This window comes from Kogia breviceps, chromosome 16, assembly GCF_026419965.1.
Source record: "Kogia breviceps isolate mKogBre1 chromosome 16, mKogBre1 haplotype 1, whole genome shotgun sequence".
NCBI lineage: Eukaryota > Metazoa > Chordata > Mammalia > Artiodactyla > Physeteridae > Kogia > Kogia breviceps.
The window spans coordinates 68802966-68827060 of record NC_081325.1 but is presented as its reverse complement, the minus strand read 5'-3'; the positions used below and the strand labels follow the sequence as shown (position 1 = coordinate 68827060).

General features: G+C 44.2%; 1 protein-coding gene across 12 annotated transcripts in view; it reads right to left on the bottom strand.

Annotated features, from left to right (window-relative positions):
- Positions 1-402: 402 nt before the first annotated feature.
- The window catches only part of CLYBL (citramalyl-CoA lyase), a 244936-nt gene continuing 221243 nt past the window's right edge, over positions 403-24095 (bottom strand). For 3 of the 12 annotated variants that reach the window (XR_010837254.1, XM_059041973.2, XM_059041979.2), the window contains 2 exons: positions 15384-15503; positions 14233-14359 (listed from right to left, as the gene is read on the bottom strand). Coding sequence is in view for 5 of the 12 variants with exons in the window: in XM_059041973.2 (XP_058897956.1) it covers positions 15408-15503 (96 nt within the window). In the remaining 7 variants the exon portion in view is untranslated. Of the gene's footprint in view, positions 465-2930; positions 4396-7213; positions 7676-14232; positions 14380-15383; positions 15504-20544; positions 20667-24095 lie in introns of those variants that run through there. The other 9 variants (XR_010837250.1, XR_010837255.1, XR_010837256.1 and 6 more) reach the window with 7 other exon arrangements.

Genomic DNA, 24095 nt, shown 5'->3' with positions numbered 1-24095 from the left:
AGGCCACTGTGGGAGCTGGGCTTCAGTCCTGGGAGGAGGGCTGTCACACTGTGCCTCTGGCAGCAGGGCAACACGAAGGCCGCCCAGTGTGTCCAGTGAGAAAAATGACCCTGAGGCTGACCCTAAGGTAAGGTTTAGGCCAGAGACATGGAGACACAGAGACTGGCACTGGTTTACAGTCACTGCCTGGGGCCCTGTTTGGAAACAATTCTGAGCCTGATTCTAGACTCAGTTGGAAAGGACTCTGAGGTTGATTAGCCATGTCTGCCCTGGACCAGGGAGAAGGGAGTAGTGGTTATTTAGAATGATTTTGCAATCCTCATCTAGGTGTCTCTTGGCTTTGAGAAGTTTTTTCTTTTGGCTAAATGGTCATTATTTTCCACAAACAGACAGGAATCTTACCTTTCCTTCCCTGATTAACCCGAGTCCACAGTTTTGGAGTTATGTTTGGTCACAAGTTCTATCTGGGGAGAATCATCAGGCATGCACAAAGAGAAAGCCAAACAGAGTACTTAATGAGAGTTTAAAATTCAGAGAACACAGGAAAGATTTATTTGTATTTGGTATTGAGTACAAGCTTGGCACTATCCTGAGTTTTACAGATATTAACTCATTTACTCCTCATAACAACCCTATACGATAGGTCCCAGTATTAACCTCATTTTACAAATGGGACAGTTAAAGGCCAGAGAGGCTAAGCAACTTGTCCAAAGTCACACAGCTTTGTGAACTCAAGCAGTCTGATGCCAGAGTCTACATGATTAAATTATACCGTGCTGCCTCTCTATCAAGTCCATATTTCTGTTTTGCTCTCTTGGTGGTATTGTGCCTTGTGCTTCGTGTTTGTTTTCCAGATTAGACTGTGAACTTTGAAGGAAGAGATTACATTTTACTGTATATAAGTACCTGACACATAGAAGGAGCTGATACATGACTACACGAAACATTAGTGGTATGATTTTAGGAATCAATCACATTGTATTTGAGTCATTTTCTATTTGTGTGTCTGGCTCCACTACTAGAGTGAGCTTCTAGGAGTGGGACTCTGAGGTATTTATTTCTATATCCCCACTATCTAACACAATAGAGAAGAGACCCTGTGTCATTTGTTCATCAATTCATTAACTGATTCATTCAACAAAAATTTATTGAGAACAAGTACCATGCTCAGTGCTGGCAATGAAGAAAGTAGATAAAATTTCTGCCTCTGTGGTTTGATTCCAACCTCACAAGAATAGATAGAGAAAAATGATGCTGACATTCTTTAAATTTGACACATTTGTCTATTTTTGCCAAAAATAATACTAGATTATTTGTCACCACAATTTATCAATTCCCTCCTTTCCATAGTGTGTGATGAAGTCAAGCTGCAAACAGTTATTTTATTCCTATTTTATCTACTAGGAGCACTGGTGGCCCACATTAGTCAGATCTAATATTTAAAGGTAAGAGAAAACCCTTTTGGTGTAGAGCCAGTGGAAGAATTATTGGGTTCCCACAACGTGAGGTAGGGCTGTTTCATCCCCTTTTGTTATATGAAAAGCTTCAAGCACTATTAAGTGATGACAGAGAGTGCACTTGGCTTCTGGTACTTCTTTGAAGGCTTGCCTGTAGCATGCTGCTTGGAAGCAGGGGTGATTCCACAAATGGTCAGGGAGCCACCCTAACCGCCCTTCGCACCAGGTCCAGGTGTGTAAACAGAGCAGATGGGCCCTCCACCCTGGGAGAGGGAATTCCGAGGCTGGACAGCTGGAGTGGAGAACCACAGAGTTCAGGATCTCTCTTCCCTCCAACCGAGGCACATCTCAAACGTTCCCTCAACCACTTTTCTAACTCTCTGAGGCTGCTAACTGCATTAAGATCTGTCCTCATGGAGAAGGAGCAGGCTTTTCCCCAGAACACACGGGTAGTAAGGGCAGAGCAGGGACTCGAAACCGGGGTACTTTCATGCCAGTCCTGGGCGCAGCCCACGACCCGACACAGCCAAGCTTGTCCTTCCTGTGACAAACGTGACCGTGGTGCCCAAGGCAGAAGGAGTCCTTGGAAGCCGGTGCCTGAGTCCTGGCAGCAGGAGGTTTCAGATCATATGAAAACTTCCTGCCGGGGCCTCTCTACTCAGGGCCTACTAGGTTTAACTGTAGAACGATCAAAAGCAGTGTTTCAAACATAGATTTTGTTTATAATTAGCTCTAAATTAGTTTTTAAAATTTTGATATATAGTTAATGAAAATTTTGGAAACACAAAACTGTATAAAGAAGACAAAATGAAAATCACCAGTAGTCTCGACATCCGAACACAGTAATTGCTAACATTTTGGAGTATTTTCTTCTGTTATGATTTCTTTTTAACATGGCTGTAATCACATTAGAATAGTAATAGCAGCTAACATTTGTTGAGGGCCCTGATGTGTCAGGTACTCATCTTTATATGCGTTAATTAAGTCTCATAGCAATTCTATGAGACAGGTGCCACTATTACCCCCACTTCACAGATAATAAAACTGAGGCACAGAGAGGCTAGTTCCTTGCCCAAGATTACTCAAAAGTAAGCAGTAGAGGCCAGACAGTCCAGCTCCAGACTCTACATATACAGCTTGGTATCTGGGGGATTTTTTTGGAATTTTTTTTCTCTTTGATTAAAAAAAAACATTAATTTATTTTTTTACTTATTTCTTGTTTGGCTGCATGGGGTCTTTGTTGCTGCGCACGGGCTTCCTCTAGTTGTGGCGAGCGGGGGCTACTCTTTGTTGGGGTGCACGGGCTTCTCACTGTGGTGGCTTCTCTTGCTGCAGAGCAAGGGCTCTAGGTGCGTGGGCTTCAGTAGTCGTGGCACACGGGCTCAGCAGTTGTGGCTTGCGGGCTCTAGAGCGCAGGCTCAGTAGTTGTGGCGCACAGGCTTAGTTGCTCCGTGGCATCCACATCCAGGTTCTTCCTGGACCAGGGATTGAACCCGTGTCCCCTGCATTGGCAGGCGGATCCTTAACCACTGCACCACCAGGGAAGTCCAGTATCTGTTTTTGAACAAAGCTTTTTCTTATTTTCTTCAGAAACACAAGCTTTAAGTGGCTGCCTAATATTCCATCATAGTTTCCATGGTTTTCATGCCTCTCTAATTTAAATGACGCAACTGTGAGTTGTGTTTGTGAATGAGGTTTTTTCTGTATTTAGGATCACAGAATTTCCCAGATCCAGATGTACAGGGAACAAGTAAATGACAGTAAGTCTGTGGACACTCATTGCCAAATATTTTCCAGGAGCCTAGCCTCACTGCCATCAGCCTTGTGAGTGCTGGGCCGTGGAGGGTATCACTCAAAAAATGATTTAGTTTGACAGTGAAAAAGCTTATTGCTTTAAATTTTCTCTGGTCCAATGTCTGACTACTCTTGTAATAATGAACTTTCGCTCTCATCCAAATTCTGATTTTTGCCTATAGACTTACTTTCCTCACTTCTAGTCATCCTTACTTAAAACAACAACACTTTTTTTTTTTTAAATGGGAATCTACCTCTAAGATACTTTATTCGGGTTTTTTTTTGGTCTCAGGCCTGGAGCTATGATCTCGGTTAATTTTCATGTTTGTTGTAAAGGATAAGGAAGAGTAATTAGCACAGGATGTGGGTGGGGGGGCAGGCGGGAGAACCAGAATCAGAAAGGCTTTAGCCACTCACCTGATTTCCCTTCTGATGGAGGTACTGGACACAGGGGCCTTAGGGCCACCCCCGGGTTACCCTCATAGCCCATCACTACCACAGTGACGTCACTCACCGCAGGCACACAACAGCAGCTCAGTTAGTATCTGCTGGAAGAGTGAATTAATGAACATATTCTTATGCAGGTACGACCTATATTAACGGACCGTCTCCTAGTAACTCTACAGCTTTAAACATTGCATCTCAGCATTCCTTTCGTTAAAAAAAAAGAAAAAGAGAAAAGGTTTGCATCTGTGATCCCAGGTCCTGGCCTTATTAGGATCCTAGAGGATCGGCCAAACAGAGGTCTTTCAGCCCAAGGCAAATAATTGAGATCAAAGCTTCCTGGATCTCTCCCGGGAGGTCCTTGGCCCTCCAAAGTGACTGGAGCTCTCCTTTTCCCTTCGTGATCTGCGAGCACGCCACCCCGCCATACCCGAAGGGGAAGGGGGAGGAGGAGGCAGCTGAGGAGGAGTGGGAAAGGTGAGGGAGGTGCTGTTCTTGGGGGAGGGGGGGGAGGGCAAGCGTTTACCAAGCTGGCTCAAAGGCCCGCGGAGCCCCCAGCTGAGGCTTCTTACCAGAAGGAGCCCTTGCTCTCAGCGTGGCCCCCTTTGCTCTCCTGAGGCCATCAGAGGTGATATCTAAGCTCACTTCTGCCTTCGTGGGGCTGTGGTTCTCTGAGTTGTTATTTGATGTCTCTTTGCTTCTGTTTTTATAAAAATGGTACAATGTAAAGCTCTATGGTTCATATGTTTTGTGATCGTCAGATGACACTAGGAGAAATACTGCTTTTTGCCTGTGTATTTTAAATAAAGGTAAGAAAAATCAATTTGCAGAATATTAGTCAAGAAGCATGACACCGCCACTGCAAAGGGCAAACAAACTTCAATGAATTTTCAGGAAGGGCAGCCATCTACACAAGTATACCTTATTTTAAAAATTAAATGTGAGACATTTCAAGGCTGTGATTATTCCAACCTATTCTGTGATCAGTCAGGGATGTGAATGTGTATAAAATTAGAAAGTGTATCATGTGGGAAGAATCAGTCAACTATTTTACAATTCATGTGGCCCAAAACATAATTATGGAAACTTAATTAAGTTTGCTTTGTAAAGTTTAGCATGGCCGGGAGTTCCCAAATCACGTTACAGTATATTGTACCTTAGACAGTTCTAATGTAAAAGCCATATTGCATCTTTCAGAGTTTTGTTTGGTTATTTCTCTTTTTAATCTGCAAAATGATGGGTGAGACTAGAGTATTTACTAAATGTTCACCAGTACTTCTAATATGCAGCCAGGGTCCAGATCATTGGCCTAGACGATCTCAAAAGTCCTTCTTTGGCACCAAAATGCTGTGGTATCTATAATTTTAAACTTTAAATCAAAATAAATAAGAAAATCAGATTCATCTAGCAGATAATTCTAGTTAAAAACATCTTCCTAAATTCAGAGGTCTCAGAAGTCCTACAATGAAACTTACTTCGTAAGTGGCCCAACCCTCATGAAATATTTTGGGCAGAGCTTATGAATTTGGAAAGTTTCTTTGTTCCACATTCCAATATTCCTATATGAGTTTTAAGTCAATACCAAAAAAATTACTTTTCACCTTTGAGAGTCAAGATGTGGTCGAAGTTTTTGATTTCCAGGTGGAAATCAGAAGGCTTGAATGAAAATGTTTATGGATAAAGAGAGGTGAGAAATGAAGATATAGAATCTTTGCCATTAGCTTGGGATGACAACTCCCTCCGTGTGTGTGTGTGTGTGTGTGTGTGTGTGTGTGTGTGCGTGTGCGTGTGCGTTCGCACATGAGCCTCCGCTGGGATCCGGGAGGAGCAGCTGATGTTGTGGGAATATCTCATAGAAACTATAGGGACAGATGGTGGCAGACTGCAGCCATGCGACCAGCATGCTACTGATTTCAACCTAGGAACCCTTCTTATTGAAGACTATGTCCCCAGAACCATCAAGTTTTAAAATGTAGTTCAACTGGAGATGGTTTTTATTTTCTTGTTATGAAACCCGGGCTCCCACATTCTGGACTCAAATGACTATATTCCATGTCTACTCAAGAACAGTATCTATGGCAAAGAGATGTGAGGTTGAAGCCTCTCCAGGAATAAGTCAGGAAACAGAATGATCCAAGTGTGGTATTTAGATTAGAAATACAAGTGGAAGAAGTAAGGTTACCATCAGAAATGTGCATTTCTAAAGATATTCATTTGAAAGTTTTGAAAAAAGTCAAGCTCATGCCCTGGGGCTCCTGGGAGTATGTACAAAATACAATAATTAAATTAAGTCCAGCAGTTAAAATTCCTCATAAAAAGAAAAAGCTGGAGTGCTTCCCAATGGGGAATGCTTGACTTAAAAGAAAGGTTTTACTCTGTGGCCTGAAGGTCAACAAACTGGGACTCTGTGGGAATGTATAAAATTTCTTAAAGGGGTTCTCCGGTCTTTGTTTTGTTGAAAGAAAATAAAAGAGCAAAAAGGGACAAGTTTTGAAAATTCAAAAAATGAAGGTGCAGTCCTAAAATCATCATGATTTTTATAAACGCAGCACTGGAGGCTATGAAAACACGCTCTTTTCTGAGTACTAATGCAACACATATGCTCTTTGAGAAGGAAGGGAAAAGGCCAATGGCGCCGTTTGAACAAACTGTTTTCAAATGTGCTCATTTTCAGAGGCAGTGCATGCAAATTCACCACCCATTCATTTGCTACTTATTTTGAAAATATTCACCTTAAATATTCTCAGAAATATATGTCACACTTTAAAATTCCTTAGGTGATACAACGACTGTTTTCTAAAAAGGTCTTTATGAAGCAAAGTTGAAAAAAATGATCTTGGGGGGGTCACATCCTCAGTAATCTTAAATGGAATGTTTATCATAATTTGAAGATAACCTGTTTTTATAAATAATCATTTATTGTTACCTTTCTGGTAACATCCTCCCCCGAAATAAAGTTAAGATAAGGATAGAAATGAAATTTTATATCCTTAAACTTTGTTACGCGTAAGCCTCATTCTGGGTTCCCACGTGGGTTTCAAGCTGCGCAGTCAAATGACTTCTCCTAAAACGCAAAGAACCAATAACCAGTTTGCCAGGTCCTCATCGGCTTTATCGCTTAAATAGAATCTGAATGTTGGCTCTGCATTAAGACAGCACGATCAAATGTAGGACATTAGAAATAGCAGCTGTGGCAGCAATATTTAATTTACGGAATAATTAGCAGCCTCACTGACATTTCTCCGTTGATTCCCAAAGTACAGCATTAGCTGTCCTCTGCACTCAGGCGCTCTGCAGTAAAATGGGCCAGTAAACTTTCTGTGCCAAGTTCACAGTAAGTGAAGGACTACGCAGCGTCCTGCAAGCAGCTCACAGCTTAAGACGCTAGATTTACTTCCAAAACACGGAAAAAACATTAGAAATCATTAGAAATGTACATTTTTACCCACTTTTGTTTTCCTTCCTACATTTGTTAATTTTTTTTTTTTTTTGGTTTGGGAATTGCGATGAGAGGAAGGAAGGTAAAATTATAAGAAAAAGGAAATGGGAAATGGCAGCAGGACGGTAGCCGGAGGAGGGACTACACGGAATGAAAGGTGGTGCACAGAATGATGGGGCCATGAGGGCAGGGCCGCAAGAGTGGGGAGGGTACAAAAGGAGGTGCGGGGAGTGAGCCTGGCCCTGCCCTTGAGTCTGCGTCCTGCTCCTGCATCCCTCCACTGGAACGCCTTTCCTTATGCCACCTACGACATTCTCCATGGCCACCGGGCCATTCCCCCCGCGGTGCGCCATCCTGCAAAATGTGCGAGGGACTGTTTGTTTAGTCTGGGAGGGGCAGCGAAGGGGGGCATGAAGGCCTACCTCGAGGTGGGACTTGCCTGGTTGCCCGGCTTCCTGGCTGCACTGGATGACTGGCTGTTTGACTTGTGATGAGTTCACATACCCTTGCCAGGGTCAGGCACTGTCTCTGAGGCAGGCAGCTGTTGAAAAAGAGGCTTCAGCTATTTTCTTGTTGCTTCAAAAAACTCATCTAGAGCTTCCTTCGTCGGGAACTTCATGTGAAGCTATAAATGGGGAGGTCTCGGGTGTGCAACTGTATGGTATAGTGGTTTCATTTCCAGACTTTAGTTGAAGTCTTGGTTTTGCCAGCTGTGTGACCTTGAGCAAAGTGCACTAAAAGGGCCAATGTTTGCACAAATCCGGGAGGCAGGATGTCTGATGGAGGAACAGATGTCTCAGGGCCTAATTGTAATGAACACACCTTTAGCGAGTTCTTGCAGGGGTGGGGGTGGGGTGGGGGTGGGGGTGGGGAGTGAGAGGTGAGCAGGAGAGGTATCTGGGGCAGAGGCAATGTCCACTGTTCAGGGCCTCCACACTGCTGTGGGACACACACGCGTGCGCGCACACACACACACACAAAGTACTACGATAGAAATCTGATCCAATGCAATGGAAGGACTGGGAGAGGGCCAGCAAGCTGTCTCTGGGTAGTTGGGAAGACTTCACAGAAGTGGTCTTCAAGTTGTGTCTTCAAAAATGGGTAGGAGTTTGTTGGGCATGATGGAGAGGGAGGGATTACAGCTTGTGTAGAGCCTTTGCACAGGAGTGTCAGGCCCTGCAGCCCGGCACAGTCCACCTGCCCAGTGGCCAGGGCCCCTCGGGGGAGGCGACGTGTCGCTGGGCTGGTGTGGAAATGCCAGTGAGGCTCCTGGTGGCCGGAGCTCCCTCACACCACACTGGGAAAGGCATCACAGAGCTCCCCTGGAAGCTGCTGCACCAATTCCAGCCCCTGGAAATCCCACGGAGGAAACAGATGTGCTCCTCTCCTCGTCTGGGGGTTAGGGTTATTAACACAGTTTTCCCAGAGATTCTAAGCCAGAAGTTCGTGTTGGTTTTAGGTTCTTCCTTCCATGGAACTCAAGAGCCCATTTAAAAAAAAAAAAAAGAAGAAGAAAAATTAAGCCAGACGCCTAGAGTGGATAGCCTTCAGAAGGAACTCTCCACCGCAAAGCTATCTGAAATGGAACGCTCGTTTCTCTCTTGATTCCTTTACTGTGTCTGAATAACTAAGGCAATTTGATTCATTGTTTAAAAACAGAACAAAACCCAGCGAAACCAGCTATGTGGCATTATGTAGACAAAAAACAAACAAACACGCAAAACAGTTTCTTTTCCCCGAATTTCTCCCCTTCAGCTAGGTATTTTAACATCACGATATAGTCAGTGTTTGGTCTCCTTTGTTTTCATAAGATGAGGTTTTCAGGATATCAACTCTCTTATTTATGTAATGCAGGGAATCTGGAAAGTTCCTTCCAGGGCTTAGACTAATCTCTGGGACCATCTCCAGTTTTCTATACGTCTACATGCTGCACACAGTGTGGGAGAGAAACTGATTTCGACTGACTGAGAAGTCTGACACTGTTGCAGGATTTCCCCCTCGGTCAATAGGTAGGCACCGGTGATGTGAGAGTGGGTTGTTTTCGATTCCCCCTGGTGATGGGAAGCTTTGTCTTTGACTCGGGTTTGGCAGTTGTATTCCACCAAGAAGCGTGGTACCTCTGCCGTTCCGGAATGCCCACCCTGATTCCTGAATGAGAGCTCACATTGGAGAGAACCACCTCGAATTGGCCAAGTTCTGCCCTAAGACTGAGCACAGCTTTCCGATTCCCTGTGTCTGGCCGAGGGCAGAATGGGGCCAGGACCCAGTGTGTTTGATCCTTTAGCAAATCTGACAGGCTGTTTACAAACATGCAGAAGGGCTGACTTCGTTCCTCAGACCTCAGGCAGGACTCTGGTTTCAGGACTGCAGCCTGAAGGAACTCATAGGGACCAAAAGAATTGAGGAGGAGATAAAATAGTTGAAAAAAGTGGCTGGTTTTCAAAGCATACAGCGAGTTTTTCAAACACTTTAAATTCTTAATTTGCTCCTCTCCTGTTACTGTAGCTGTAGTAGCCAATGGCACTTCTTTTTGTTTTGACATTTGACATTATTTTACGCCTTTGCTCCTCCTTTCACTTCACACAAGGGTATTTTAATTTTAAAAGAAAAGTGCATCCGGAACCAGTCCTACGGCTTTCCGACTAGCTGTCTGGCATCCAGTCAGGCTCAACAGATGTTTGTTGAATGAATAAACGAATGAATGAAGTGATTCTTAAAAGTTCCAAGAAATCTTTACTTTTAGCAAAGTTTGGGTTTGTCTTCTGTAAACTCGGGATTATTACTTAAAATATCCTCTGTGGATTTGATAGGAAAATAGGCAAAGTTAGAGTCTTTTGAAGAAACTCCACCAAAAAGCTATCTGAAATGGAATGTTCATTTTTCTCTTCATTCTAAAACCGTGCTTGAATAAGGAGGGCAATTCCATTCAATGACTGAAAAGCAAGGGGACCCGGATCCTCCGCAGGTCCCCCGGCCAGGGATCGGCTCCGAGCGGGACAGGCTAAGGGCACCGGGCTCCGGTCAGGGGAACCAGGACTCGCGAGATGCGCCTGGCGCTGGCAGGTCCCCCAGGGCCTCGTCCCGGCGCCTGGCCGCGGCGCCGACTTCGGAGGAAGACACAGGGGCCGGCCGGTCCCCAGGGCGGGCGCGAGGGCCCCGCGCAGGTGTCGGGCCTGTGCGCGGGGCCTGGGAGACCCGAGAGAGACGTTATTGTTACACTGTAACGAGTCTGATTAACATGCTCCTGACACTTTCTCTTAGTTTCTCGGGCTCCTAGCAACAGCGCACAAAGGCGCGGGATTGTCCCGGGCTCCGCGGGGACACGGGGCAGCCTTTGATCTGCAACCATTACAGCGGGACTGCGCGACAGGCTCGCAGGCTCCGGGCGGCCCGCGGTCCCGGCCCACTGCGCGCTCCGGCCCCGCCCGCCCGCCCGACGGTCGCAGCTCCTGGAGCGGCCTCCGCGCGGGACCGGGGCCACGGGGCGCACCGGCCGGGCCCCGCCGGTCTCCGCATCGGGGCGCCCCCGACCCCAGCCTTCGGGAAGCGCGGGCGCTGGGGACGCGGACGCGGCGTGTCCTGGCCCGGCGGGCGCACGTCCTTCCGACGGGGCGCGCGGTCCCCGAGATCGCCGGCCCTCCCCGTCGCAAGAAGCAAACAGTAAAACCGAGCGGGTCGCTTACAGCCGAAGAACACAAAAATTAAAAAAGGACAGGTGTGAGCGACAAACAAATCCCGAAAGATTTTGTAAAACATTTAAAAAATTTAAAAAAATCTGCAGGCTTCAGCCCGTTTAGCTGAAACTGGGCTCCATCGGCAGCAAACCACCAAAAGGCGCTAAGGGTGATTTCGGTTCCTTTCTACTTTCTTTTCGTCGTTGGCAATTCTTATAGATTCATAAGGAAATACGTTGCCAAATAATCGCTGGAATTTAAACAAACTCACCACCCGTCACAGAACACTAAAAAGCTGCCCGGTCCCACCGCGCAAGCTTTCTGGTACTAAGGTATTTGAAAGTAATTTATTCTCCATTTGTTTGCTCTCTTAACCCCCCATTCCACCCCGATTTAAAATAAAGCGCGGAAAGAAAGCCCAAGGTTTTAACATTTAAGTGTTGAGGTCGGCTGATTACTTTCCCCCTAAGTTGCAATGTGAAAACCTGCCGGGGCGGGGGCAGGGGGGAGGGTCTCAGGGCTGGGAGGACAGTGCCCCCCAGCCTGCGGCGCAAGCTTTGCGGTTACAGACCGGTTCGGTGACCCTCCGCAGCATCAATATGCACAAGATACTGCTGTTAAAATCTCGGAACCCGTTCTGTACCATCAACTGCCTTCCAAGTATTCTACTAGAGGTAAAAATCAAAACCAGAACGGAAGACATTTAGCTTTCCAAGCTAACCAGAAACCATAAAAGCAGAATGCCCTTCAAATAAAAAAGCATGTATTAACTCTTCTCCTCTTAAGACATCATTAGAAAATTCATCGTCCCTATTGAAGGTCAGTTTCCCGAACTGCTGAAGAACTATTAGGGGCTGGAAGGTTCATCATAATATTTTAGAAGAGGAAAAAAAAAAAAAAAAACAAACCCTACACGGTCTATTCCATTTACGCAGCAAAATATGCCAGGCAACGAGTTACTTTCAAATTCAAATTGGAGGCGGCAAGTCTGCGTTGCTGAAGACACTTTTCCCAGTCAGTCCCTGGAGGAGAGGATGTCAGGGCAGTTAGCGGTTCAATACTTGTAAATCTGAAGGGAACCGCACCCAGATGCCGGGGAACTTCCCAACTTGCGCTCAGGGACAGTGCCTGACTCCGAACTCTGCTGGAGTTCCCCTCGCCATTTCAATAAAACATGATGGTACTGATATAATCCTCTATACATTAAAATGAGGTTGTCACAGATTGTCATTAAGACCTCAGTAAAACAATGAAGACATTATTGGGAACCCCCCCTCAGGCAAGGTATTAGGGAATAAAACAATCTACACCACTCGGGTCCTATTGAGATTAATGAAAAAATTATGCCAAAAAAATCTCAATTGCATTTTCCCGTGACGGGGCTTTGCATACATACAGTCAGTCTTGCCTTACACCTGATGATTTATTAAACTAATCTGCAGTGATCGCCACTGATGTTCTCAACTCAATCTTGTCCTGGCTCATTTTCTAAGTAATTGTTTCTCATTAGTTCTGATAATGTTTTAATAGTGTTACCCATAATTTAGCCCCCAAGAATTAATAACAGGGGGGTAATATGGTGAAGCAGCTTGTGATGAGCTACACAAAATATAAACAGGTTTGGTTTTTGATTAATCAGATGACTGCAAGGTTCTCTTCTTGCAGTCGGTCCACTCCTCGCCGGGAGGAATTCCCCGGGATGGGCGCTGTCACATACCAAGTGGGGTGAGCTCACCCAGCCCTCCCTCCCACCCTCTCCCTGTATTACCTTCACGCACCCGAGGCACCAAAGAGATGTGGGTGGGAAAACAGTGCGGATGCCTCTGGTCTCCCAACATCTCCTTGCCTTTGTTCCTCAAGGAATGAGGCATGATGGATCTCTGACTCTGACCAAACCCCCTTCTGGGTCCCTCTTGTAGGGTCTGTGCTCAGAGAGTGGGACCTGGGTCCAGATTTTTGGCTCTAGTGTGTCCCAGTGTCATGATCCTATCATAGTTGGGACCCTGGGGTTATGAGGAAGATGATAAATCTGACACTCAGGGAGACTTCAACAACAAGGTGGTTTTGTTGGAACAAAGAGCGGTTTGAGATAAAGGGCATGGTGGCCAGTCCTACATGGCTGGAAATCTGGGAACCTGTGGGCCCGTTGGTGATGCCGGGGGAAGGCCTCGTCAGGCCCAGGCCCTCAGGGCCCTCCGGAGACCTTGCTGAGAGGACTGCTCTTCCCGAGGCCCGCATGCCTTCACCCTGGCATCTGGGGTCCCTCCGAGTGGAGGGCTGGGCTCTCAGTGAGCCCCAGGCTTAAGGAGGTCCATCTATAGGGTCTGGGGGTTGCCTGTGTAACAGGGGTGGAGACTAGAGCAGATAACCCCTGAGGTGAGGTTATCTGGACCAACACAACGGCGGAGCTGAAGTGGGGGCTGCCTGCAGGGAAGTAGGAAGAAAGGCTTTTAGTATCGTCTTTTGTTTAAGACAGGTCCTGCCTATGCTTCCACCGCCCTGAGGGTGTCCAGATGAGAGGGGGCTTCTCTCTGCCTTCCGAGCGGTCCTCCTGTGCGTGCGTGCTGAGCAGCGGGGTCCGGCTGCGTGGGCACCTAGGGTCCTGGTCTGCCCTGTGCGCACCGACTTCCGCCCTAGGTGGGCACAGCTGTGCCGTGGGCTGCGGGGGTGGCTTCTGCAACTGCTGCCCACTGTCACTGTCCGCAGCCCTGAAGCCCAGTTTGGCTGGAGGCCAGACATCTCCCAAGTTGGCTGAGACACTGTCTTCCTCCTTCCAGCCCCTCCGAGTGAGGACGAGGCAGGCTCCCACCTTTCTTTCCCGCTAGCTCTGGAGCAGCACCGGGCGACCCATGCTCTCGAGGGGTTGGGGGGTGCGACGCCCCGGGGAGGCAGTGCCCCAGCGCAGCACATCCCATCTCAGTTAAGAGCCGCCTTGTCGGATCCCGTGCTTGAGAATGTCAGTTGGCGTCTCAGGGCATGTGTTTCCCAGAACTGCCCAGCCTGGATCAGGTTCCTCTGCATGCCTGTTGGAACTGCCCTGCATTGGTGGTGGATGTTGCATGACCGTACGTGGGCCTCTCCCACTTTGCTTTGGTTCCATGATGCCCTTCCTTGTATATAACCTTCAGCCCTCCTCCCCTCTTGGGCTTCCTGGAGGAACTGGAAGGGGTAGGGGAAAGTAGACCCCTGGGTGGGGCACATGGTAGGGGCCACATAGGAAATAAACAAAAAGGGCGTAGGAGGAGGTGAAAAATGAAAATAAAAAACAACTGTTTTCTATTTACGAATTTAAATAAACAGAACAGCCTTCCCCGCGGTGTTTGTCTAAGGGTAGCAGCTTTGCTGCTGTGTAGGTCATGAAAAGGTTGGTGTAGAGTTTAAAACTTCCCATTCTGTTAATTTCTTAAAGAACAGTCGTCCAGAGTCTCCACACAAAAGCTCATGATTTAATGAGGGGCAGAAACAAAATCTCTGATTGTTGGTGTTTCAAATTTCATTGGCGTCCTCTGGCAAACACAAGTTGATCCTTCGCAGCTTCAATACCCTTTAGCCTTCAATATAAGAGCACATGCTGAATAGGGAAGAATGGCTGGTTGTTATGTTTATTTACCCTTACTACAAGCTGGGTTAACCTCTTCAAAACAGCTTTACTAAGCCCGTTAACCACACCACCCATATGACCTGTAGCAGCATCTCTAATGTGATGCAAATCTCACAGGGGACCATATGCACCAGCTCGGTGGCATTGTGTCTTCTTAGAGGCTACAAGTTTATTGCTGAGGGGGCCCTGTCCCAGCCATACATTTACAGGGGGGAAACGGCCTCAATGGCAAACAGTTAAACAGGGAAATAAAGGGAGAGAATGGATGGTCTTGTGTTTCTGCACATTGATTTTTTAATTGCTGGTAACTGTTGACCCAAAGCATTCACCCAGGATGAGGGCTTTCATAGTGATCACCTAGCAGCTCAAGGATAGGGATATTTCATTTTTTGGGGGTGGTGGTGGTGGAGGTGAAAGTAATCAGTTCTGAAGATTTATTTTTAGAAGATATCTATATGAACCAGTATGGTACTTAATCAACTTTTCTATGCCATCTCTGTTGTTTTATCAGATTACTGGTGAAATAAACACCAACCCTTCATTGAGTTATTATTTTTTAAAAGGTTGGCCTTTCTTAAAATTATTTCTGGTGTTGAGCGAACAATGCACAATATGGGAAACATCTAACATGAACAGGGTGAAGGGAGTACACATATTTGGGAAAGATCTGTTTCACTAAAGACCGAACTTCCCCTGGAGCAGCCCATCCTTCCCCACTATTTTATCTCCCTGCGAAATCATAAGCCCATACTTGTAACACATTCGTGAACAATAAAATCATAAGATTGGAACCAAAAAGAAGAAAGTTCATTTTTAGAGGAATAACTGGCCAGTGAGATAACCAAAAAAAAAAAAAAAAAAAATGTGATTAACATGAACTGTAAATGAAGAAAGGCTCCCATCTGGCATACTAACAAGTTGCCTTGAGTATTATGGCTTGTCTTTAAGGAACCCACTGTATATGTTCAGCCCACCTGATGAGAGCTTCATTTAGCAGATCATTTTTCCTTGATGGATATGGCAAGCCTAACAGTGTTCTGGGCCTGCTTCAGTAATGGCATGTCGATCACACTCCCTTGGAAAGTAAAGGCTCCCTGGAAGACAGAGAATACAAACTTCCTGAAAGAATGCTCGGAAATTACAGGCTTCCTTTCTGCACACACTTGTACAACAAGAACATTTTAGATTCCACCTGAATTATACTGACTTTCCGACCCAACTTTTGAGAAAGCCTAAGTAAATTACAGGGGAAAGATTTCTTTTTTCCTCCTAAAAAGGAAAAAAAAACCACTTCAGCATTTTAATGGAGAGGAAAAACATCAGGCACAAGGTATTGGAAACTGCTCATTTAACTCTTGAAATCAAGCAGAAAACAAGGGTGGAAGGAAAATGTAAATACTTCCTTATATACTTTTTGAAATATTGCATAGAACTGTGAAAACAGTAATATACTCTGGCAACTGATTATTGTTTGAATAAATAATTGTATGATCAGGTTAAAGGAAGAATGCTTCCTTCTTGTTGTAACGTAATTGAGGCGTAACACTATCATGTGATGAGAAAATGTAAGGTAGGATTATACTGAGTAAAAAGAGATTCTTCTGTTGGTACACACTTTTGCAGAAGAGGATTACAATGACAGGGGACATGCGTCTGTAACAAAAAAAATCATAGGTCTGTTGAATGGTTATCCTGGAGACAACCTGAGATCTCCTGATTTATACCCATTTTACAGATTCACTTTTTGAAAACTTCTGCAAATACTCATTGAATGGGTCATGTGATCTCAGTGCTGTTCTAGATGAGGACTCTGATGCCCAGAGTAGTTAAGTGATTCTCCAAGGTCACGTGACTAGGAAAAGTTAGAGCTGGGGCTAGTACTTGGGTCTCAGAACCCCAAGCCTTCATTGGAGACTCCCACATTATAATGATAAGGTAGTTTCTTTAGTGCCTCAGAAAAAGAAGAATTAAATGGACAGAAGTAGAATGAATGTGAAGTTAATGTCTGGTTATTCATGGTCTTTTAATCACTTCTTCTTGCTGTTTTCAATTACAGCTCTTCTTAATTCCCCCTCTTTCTACCTGTTGGTAAGGATGCTGGTGTGAGTGGGGAGCAGGTGGTCTTTTGAGACCTGAAGGTGGGTTGGAGCAATTATAATCCCTGATGATGGTCCATTTGTATATACTGCCATCCATTTCTGGATTTTACAAGTACCACCTCTCAACAGTCAATGTTGTCATTATTCGGGACTTCTGGGATGGTCTCCTGGGCTCGCTGGAAACCCTCATCTCTCATAATAACATAGAGTTATACACAGAATGGAGGTTAAAAAAATTGGCAGGGAATCCTTAGCAGTGACTTTGAAATTTGTTTTTTAATCAAGAGAGATTTCAAAGTCATTAGGATTAGAATTCTCACCAGTGCTTAGCCTTCTCGGCCCTAGAATGATAAATCGGATTCATATGAACACCTGTGTTGCCTAAAATCCTATACCGTTAAGTCATTTTCCAATCTTTTTACTATTATATTTTACTATTTATTACTATTACATTTTACTATTTATACTCCCAGATTGGTCTGTGCCTAATTTCATTCAACCTAGAGCTAATTTTGGTTGTCTCTGTGACCATGATGAATTTTATGAATTTGGTTAGAAGTTCTAAGGATATTCTGTGGGTTAGCATGACATGTGAAATCAGGGCATGGGACTCATGCTGTTTTACAAGGCAAGAGTCTAGTTTTCTTATTGGAGTATATGATGAAGACCAAAGACCTCCTGGTTATCCGTCCACCAAGTGGATTCTGGCCCTGCAAAACAGCACATGTGTCCTGCTAAAGCTTAAATAATAGGCTAATAATAATAGAGATGAAATTAGCCTAGATGCACATGAAATCAAAATGAGGTACAGAGAACCAAGATGACTTGGCTTTGGGTCTGCGCCATGTTCTCTGAATCCACGTTGGATTCCACATGCACATCAAAGATGCAAAATATTTCATGTAGTTTTTCAAGACAGGGAAATCATTTCTTTCTTTTATGTGGCAGATTTTGCTTGACTTCCTTTGTTAAGCTTAAGCTGGAAAACAAAAGTTAACATTTTTGTTCTTTGTTTCCTTCATCTCTGCAAATTGAGGACTTTAGTGTTAAGAATCAAGACTTCCTAATATGAATATCCTCCTGCTTTCACATCGACCTAGAATGTGGTTGGTTTTTTAACATATGGATTTACATGTGAAATGCGAACAGTCTGTTGCTCAGGATTTGGAAGAATGCAGATTGTCAAAAGCTACCTGGATTTGTGGGCAGGGTTTGAAACATTCCTTAATGTGTGATCATAGATAAGTTTCGGTTTCACAGCTCAGTGCGTTTCTGAGAAACTGGTGTACCATTTTGAAAAGAAGAGGGAACTTCCATTAGCTTGAAGATTCAGAATATAATTTGGTTTAAAATGCCTCTAAGTAGTAACTCATTCATGGTTAAAAGCCTTAACAACCAGGACTACAACAATAATAATAGTTATAATTTCTTGAGCAGTTGCTAGCCCCAGGACTGTGCCTGGTCCTTGACATGTTTCATTTCAGGTAATGCTCATAAAAACACTGTGAGGTAGATACTATGACCCACCCCCATTAACAAATTGTTTTTCTTTTTCTTTTCAATTGTAGTAAAAACACATAACATAAATTCACCATCTTAACCATTTTTAAGTGTATGAGTCTGTAGTGTTAAGTAGATTCACACTATTGTGCAACAGATCTCCATAACTTTTTCATCTTGCAAAAGTGAAGCTCAGTACCATTATAGACAACTACTCCCCATACCCCCTCCTCCATCCCCTGGCGATGAGTATGTATTCATCTGTTTCTATGAGTATATATCCATCCCCATATTATAACTGAGGAAACTGAGGCACAAAGAAACTTGTACGAGTCTGCCCTGTAGCTCGCTAAGTATAGAACACGGATTGTTCTCCGAGTGGGTTGCCTGGCCGCCTGAATCAGAATCATCTAATGGGGAGGTGGCTTGTTAAAATGCAGATTCTTGGGCTCCATCCTATAAGGTTTCATGCAGAAGGTCCAGGCGTTGGCCAGGAACCCTCTGATGATTCTAATGCACATTGAAGTTTGAGAAGCTCTGTGTTTTAGCTCTCCTGGGTAGAAATGGTTAGGCTGGCTTTTAAATGGGTACAACTCCATCCCTGCTCTCAAGGAGCCTACAGTTTGCAGGAGGAGACACAGAAGAAAAGAAGCAGGTGCCATAAAATGCAACAAGAATTAGAGAAAAAGCCAGTGTTATGAATAGGGAGATCAGAGGCCTGAAAAGGCTGCCCTTCTTACCAATCAGGACCACGTTTGCCATTTCACACTGCTGACTTCGACATGATACAGCGTACCTAGTGCATGTCACGCATTTCCCGCTAGAGCTGTCATGGGGCTCCGCCTCCGTGCACAACGGGCTTTTATTCAGCAATTACCTATTGAGTTATTTGTTGTAATAAATCACTAGTCAGCCACTTTGGCACATCTTACTATACACATGTCTATGGCTTCAGCCTCCTGGAAATGAAGAGCAGTATCACCTTAGCATAGGTGTTATCTGTATAGGAAGGAAACAATTACTTATTGGGCTGTACTTTTTCTAACATCTGGGTCACTGCCTGGTGGTAAGATAGGCATTGAAATAACATGAACTTTATCAGACCTTGAAGTTCTTCAATGGGGGAGAATCTGACTGACAATTTGATGGCAAAAGGACTGGTGATCCTGATAGTGGTGATGACAAGAGTAATCACATCTATGGGAAATATTCATATACTTTACATTTCTGGCACTTAGCACTTGAGAATTTTTTTCTGTGGAGTACTAAAAGAGTACTTTTCTAGCACCCATAAATTGATCTAAGTCTTTCCCTACTCATTGTATTTTCAAATAACTTCTTTGGTCATTCAGGGAGTTCTCTTTGGCACATTCCCATGATGAGGTTGCTGTGTCAGAATTCATGATGATATTTGAGCGCAGCTGCTATGTGCCTTCTTTTCCAGAGTGGCACTTTATTTCTTCCTCTATGATGCTAAGTCTTACGCCCAGTGAATTATTTACCTCATTGAAGTTGCCAGTGAATTCCTAAAACTTTTAGTCAGTGTTGGCCACTATGGAATTTGTCTTTAGGACCTTGGCTGTGCCCTCTTCTTGCTAAAATCTCTCAGGCCCAGCCCTGACTTCCCACCACATAGCTCTTCCTTACCCCCAAAGTTAATTGCTCCTCGATACCCCTCAAAATGGGGACTATGATGCCCTGATAGAGACACAGACGGGCACGGCTTCATTCTTTCTTTCCTGTTTTTCAACCTATCACACTCGGAGTCCTTGCACAGGCCCTAGTATGGCCTTGGTCCCCTCACAATTTGGTTAAGGGGTAAGGATTTAAGTTTGCTTACCAGGCACCCACGCTCAGTGTGGAGGCTGCTTGGCTCCCAGGCAGAGGTCTTGCTGAGTGCTGGGATACCTTCCTAATTGGGACTGTGATGTTATGTTTCTAAAATATCAGATAAGATCATCCATTTGCTTAAACCTTGCTTTGGCTCCCTTGGGACTTACAAAATCAAGTGCAATCTCCTTAGCTGGGGGCCCAGGGCTCCCCATGGTGAGACCAGGCCCTGCCTCTGCTCTCAGCTTAGTCTCCTGCCAGTCTACACACACACACACACACACACACACACACACACACACACACACACACACACACACACACCCCTCTGCACCTCTCCCACAGGCTCGGCTCTCTACTCTGATGGTCCTTTCCCTGCCTGTCTGGCAAACTGCTCCTATGCTTCAAGACGTCAGAAGATGTCATGTCCGTGAATCATTTTTAGACTTCCCTGGTTGGGCTCATTTCTCTCCTTCCTTCCCTTACACATCCTCCTGTAACAACACTTGTCACACTCTACTGTAATTATTTGTTTACGTCTCTGTCTTTCTCACTGTGTTGGGAAGCCCTTGAAGACAGGGTCTCACATATCTTTGAATCCCCAGAATCCAACACCCAAAACATGGTTCTGAGTGAAGCTTGTTTCTTTTGTGGGGCCTGAGCTGGGTGACTGAGGGGACAATGACTTGGGAAGACAGAATCTTACCTTTCTGCTCTCCTTTATCTGCAAGTGTCTTTCTGTGCCACTTGATCTTTCCCTGGTCTGGTAATACTCCCTGGTCAGTTGACCAACACTTGCTGAGCCTCCAGTAGGACACAGGGACCGACCTAAACAAATGTGATGTTGGGCTGGGGTCAGGTTAACTCATGCAAATGACTTAACGGCTAAAGTGCAAGTGCAAGCGAGTCTATCTGGAAGTGGTGCTTAAGGAACTAGAAGCTGCAGAGAGAAAGAGCCATCAAAACGGGGTGGTTTGGCCTCGGTGGTTTGGCTTTGGGGAACAGTACTTTATTTATTTATTTAGCTGTGCCGCATAGCGTGCATGATCTTAGTTCCCCAACCAGGGATTGAACCTGGGCCCTCTGGAGTGAACGTGCGAAGCCCTGAACACTGGACCACCAGGAAATTCCCAAGGGAACAGGTACTTTTAAAGTCAGCTTTAGAAGGTTAGAGGTGCCAAATGAAGGTCAAGAGAGGGCCAGGGGAAACGGAGCAGTGTATCCATACGTGCAAGTGGGGTTGGCCTTCTGTGTTCGACAAGAGCCCCTGTACTTCTGGTCATCAGTGACTCAACAGACCAAGGAAAATGAAGGACCACAGTATGAGTTACTGGATCTGTCTGTTGACGAAAGGGTTTCTCTAGGGTCTGAGGAAAGGTAGACTAATCTAGCGTCAATGAGAGCAATCTGGAAGAGGGACAACAGACTTTCCTCCCGACAAAGCGCACAGGACTCAGTCCCTGCTTGACGCGGCCAGACTGGAACCCACAGGGCTCCCTCTGTCCTTGCTTCCTGCCCTGGTGGACCCAAGGCGGCCCCGGACCCTGAGGGGGAGGAAACGGAACCACTTGTTTCCTTTCCTCTATTCTGGGTAATTTTTTCTCTGTTCTAGAGTAGTCTGGGGATCCAACAATCTGATTTACAGATACAAAAACTGCAGCTCAGTTATTAGTTCATCTTTTTAAAGGAACTTATGAGTAGGATAGGACTAGAATCTTGGGTTTTTCATCCCAAATTTCAAACTCTTCCCACTACTCAGTATACCTCAAAGCATGTCTGGTAACCATGGTACATAAGATGATTATAGAAAAAATTAATATCAAAAAATTTTAATATATATTATTTTACATATACTATATTTAAAAGATTTATTGTGATATGATTTATAAAAAATAACTAGCATATCTAAACTGTTATTTCAGAGATATTATTACTTAGAATGAGATTGAAAAAAATTAATGATATATAGGTAAGGCCCAAATAAGCAAGTACGTGAAAATGCAATTTTAATAACTGAATTGGGAACAACTGAAATGCAATGTGCTTCCATCCTGAGTTTCCACTTGGAAGCTTTTACTATAATTATTATGATGGCAGAAATACCAAAGGATATTTTCAGTGAGAAAAAATTCAATAATAAAAATGTGAATGACATTTTAAGTCCTCATAAAACCCAAAGCATTTGTAAGAAGGATTAAAGGAGGTGACATTTGATCTTTGTATGTGCTTCTGGATATCAGTAACCCTTTGTTTTATGGATAAACCATCTTTTAAAACTGCCATTGAGAGTAAAAGAATACCACTGAGGACTTGGGGAACAGAGAACATGTTTTTCTTTTTTTAACACTTTAAATTGTAGTGATAATTTGATAAGTATTTTAATAATTTGAATTAAAATTCAATAGTCATTCACTCTATGACCAGAGAATTTACAGATGTTAATATATCTCTACTTGAAATTTCTAAAAGCTCAACTGAAGTCATTCAACATGGGTAATTCACATTGAGCTAATCTGTCCTTACTCGTAGCACTGAAATTCTGACAGGTGATAGTCCATGGTCTTTGATCAGGAGGCCCTTTAAATGATTCATAAGAATGTAACAGTTGAAATATTTGAAGGGGGTTTGTTTTTTGCTTGACTGGTGAATATAGTGACAATTCGGGCCTACTGAACTGCTTCAACAGGATCCCTTCAGCCCCTGCCTCAGAGCACAGACTCCGAGGGGGTGTCGGGTGCTGGGTATCCTGCATCCTGGGAAGCCTGTTGGATTTATTTTCCAAGTTCTGAAAGGTGGAAAAGCCTGGAGAAGCTCCCTCCTTATCCCTCCCATCCCTCCCCCTGTCTTTTCCCTGTGGCTCTCTGGCTTGAAAAAAGAGCACAAAACCCTCCATGGAGAATGGGATGGCGGGTCCCGTACGGGGCCCCCCCCCAGTGAAGTTCCAGCTGCCAGGTCAGTGCTGCCTGAGAGGACGTAGGGAATCACCAGTCCAAGCAGCCCCTCTGTATTGAATTCTTTTAAATCCATTTAAAAGAATTAAAAAACTTATCAGCCAGAGGAGATACGAATCAGATGCAGGTGACCAGCAGTTGGGAGCACGGCTATGCCGGAGGCAGTGGTGAAACAGGACAGTTTTCAGCAGATGGTGAGAAGGAAAAGGAAGACTACTAGTGAAGACAAATGGCCTGACACGTTTGTAAAAAGAGGAAATTCTTTGGAACGTGGGACCTGAGTGGATGTAAAATGAAGGGACATCATTAACATCTTGCTTTTTAAAAAGGAAGCACGAAATTATTTAGCTTTAGCTCTACACAGGAAATAGAAACACTCATGGGTTGGACATTGGTAAGATTAATTTGGAACTTTACCAATAGTTTTAGGAAGCTGGAGGAGTAAAGAAGAATTAGTAGAAGATTTGGAAGATGAATTTGGCAGGGAAGATGGAGGTGGCTGAACAGTAGGGAGGAGAGCTGAGGTGAATGTTTAGGTCAATTATCTTAATATGTGACCAGTCCTGAGTTGTCTACTTGCCCAGATGGAGGGTCTCAGTGGACCAGAGCATCCTTACTTCACAAACAGATAGGGAGACCAAAGGTGTCTTCTGTTTTTAAAATTCTTCTCAGAACCCACTAAATGTAGGCAACAGGATTTATCTTTTAAAATATTCAGGCAAAATGATCAGACAGGAATAGACAAGTCTATTTTAAATATCTTTTGATAAGGAAATCTGGAAAAATCAGGCCAAGTATGCCACATGGAAAGCTACCTACCGAGGTGAAACAATTGGATTTATAAGCATATTGCAATCTAAAGGAGTTTCCACATTTGCTAGCAAATTAGACGTTGTGCTTAATCTTCTGTTTTTTAATAGCTTTACTGAGGTATAATTTGCATACCATAAACTTCACCCATTGTTAAGTGTATAAATTCATTGACTTTTACTAATTACATAAAGTTCTGCAACGATCACCTCTCAGATTTTTTTTGAAACTAGAAATCTTGGAAAATATTTTATTTTTAATCCTGAGATAAATGTGTAAATACTTGTATTTAATTCAGAATATTTTATGTCAAATTTAAGCTGATATTGCCTATGAGAAAAGCAGAGAATGAGGGCCTTTTTATAGCAGCTTGCAGCTAAGACCAATAATACTAAACTTCTATTTTAAATGCTGTAGCCTTATTCTTTCTTTGGAAAATATATCTAAATGAACTAACATTAACTAGAAGGCACTTTAAACTTTAAACATTTACTAA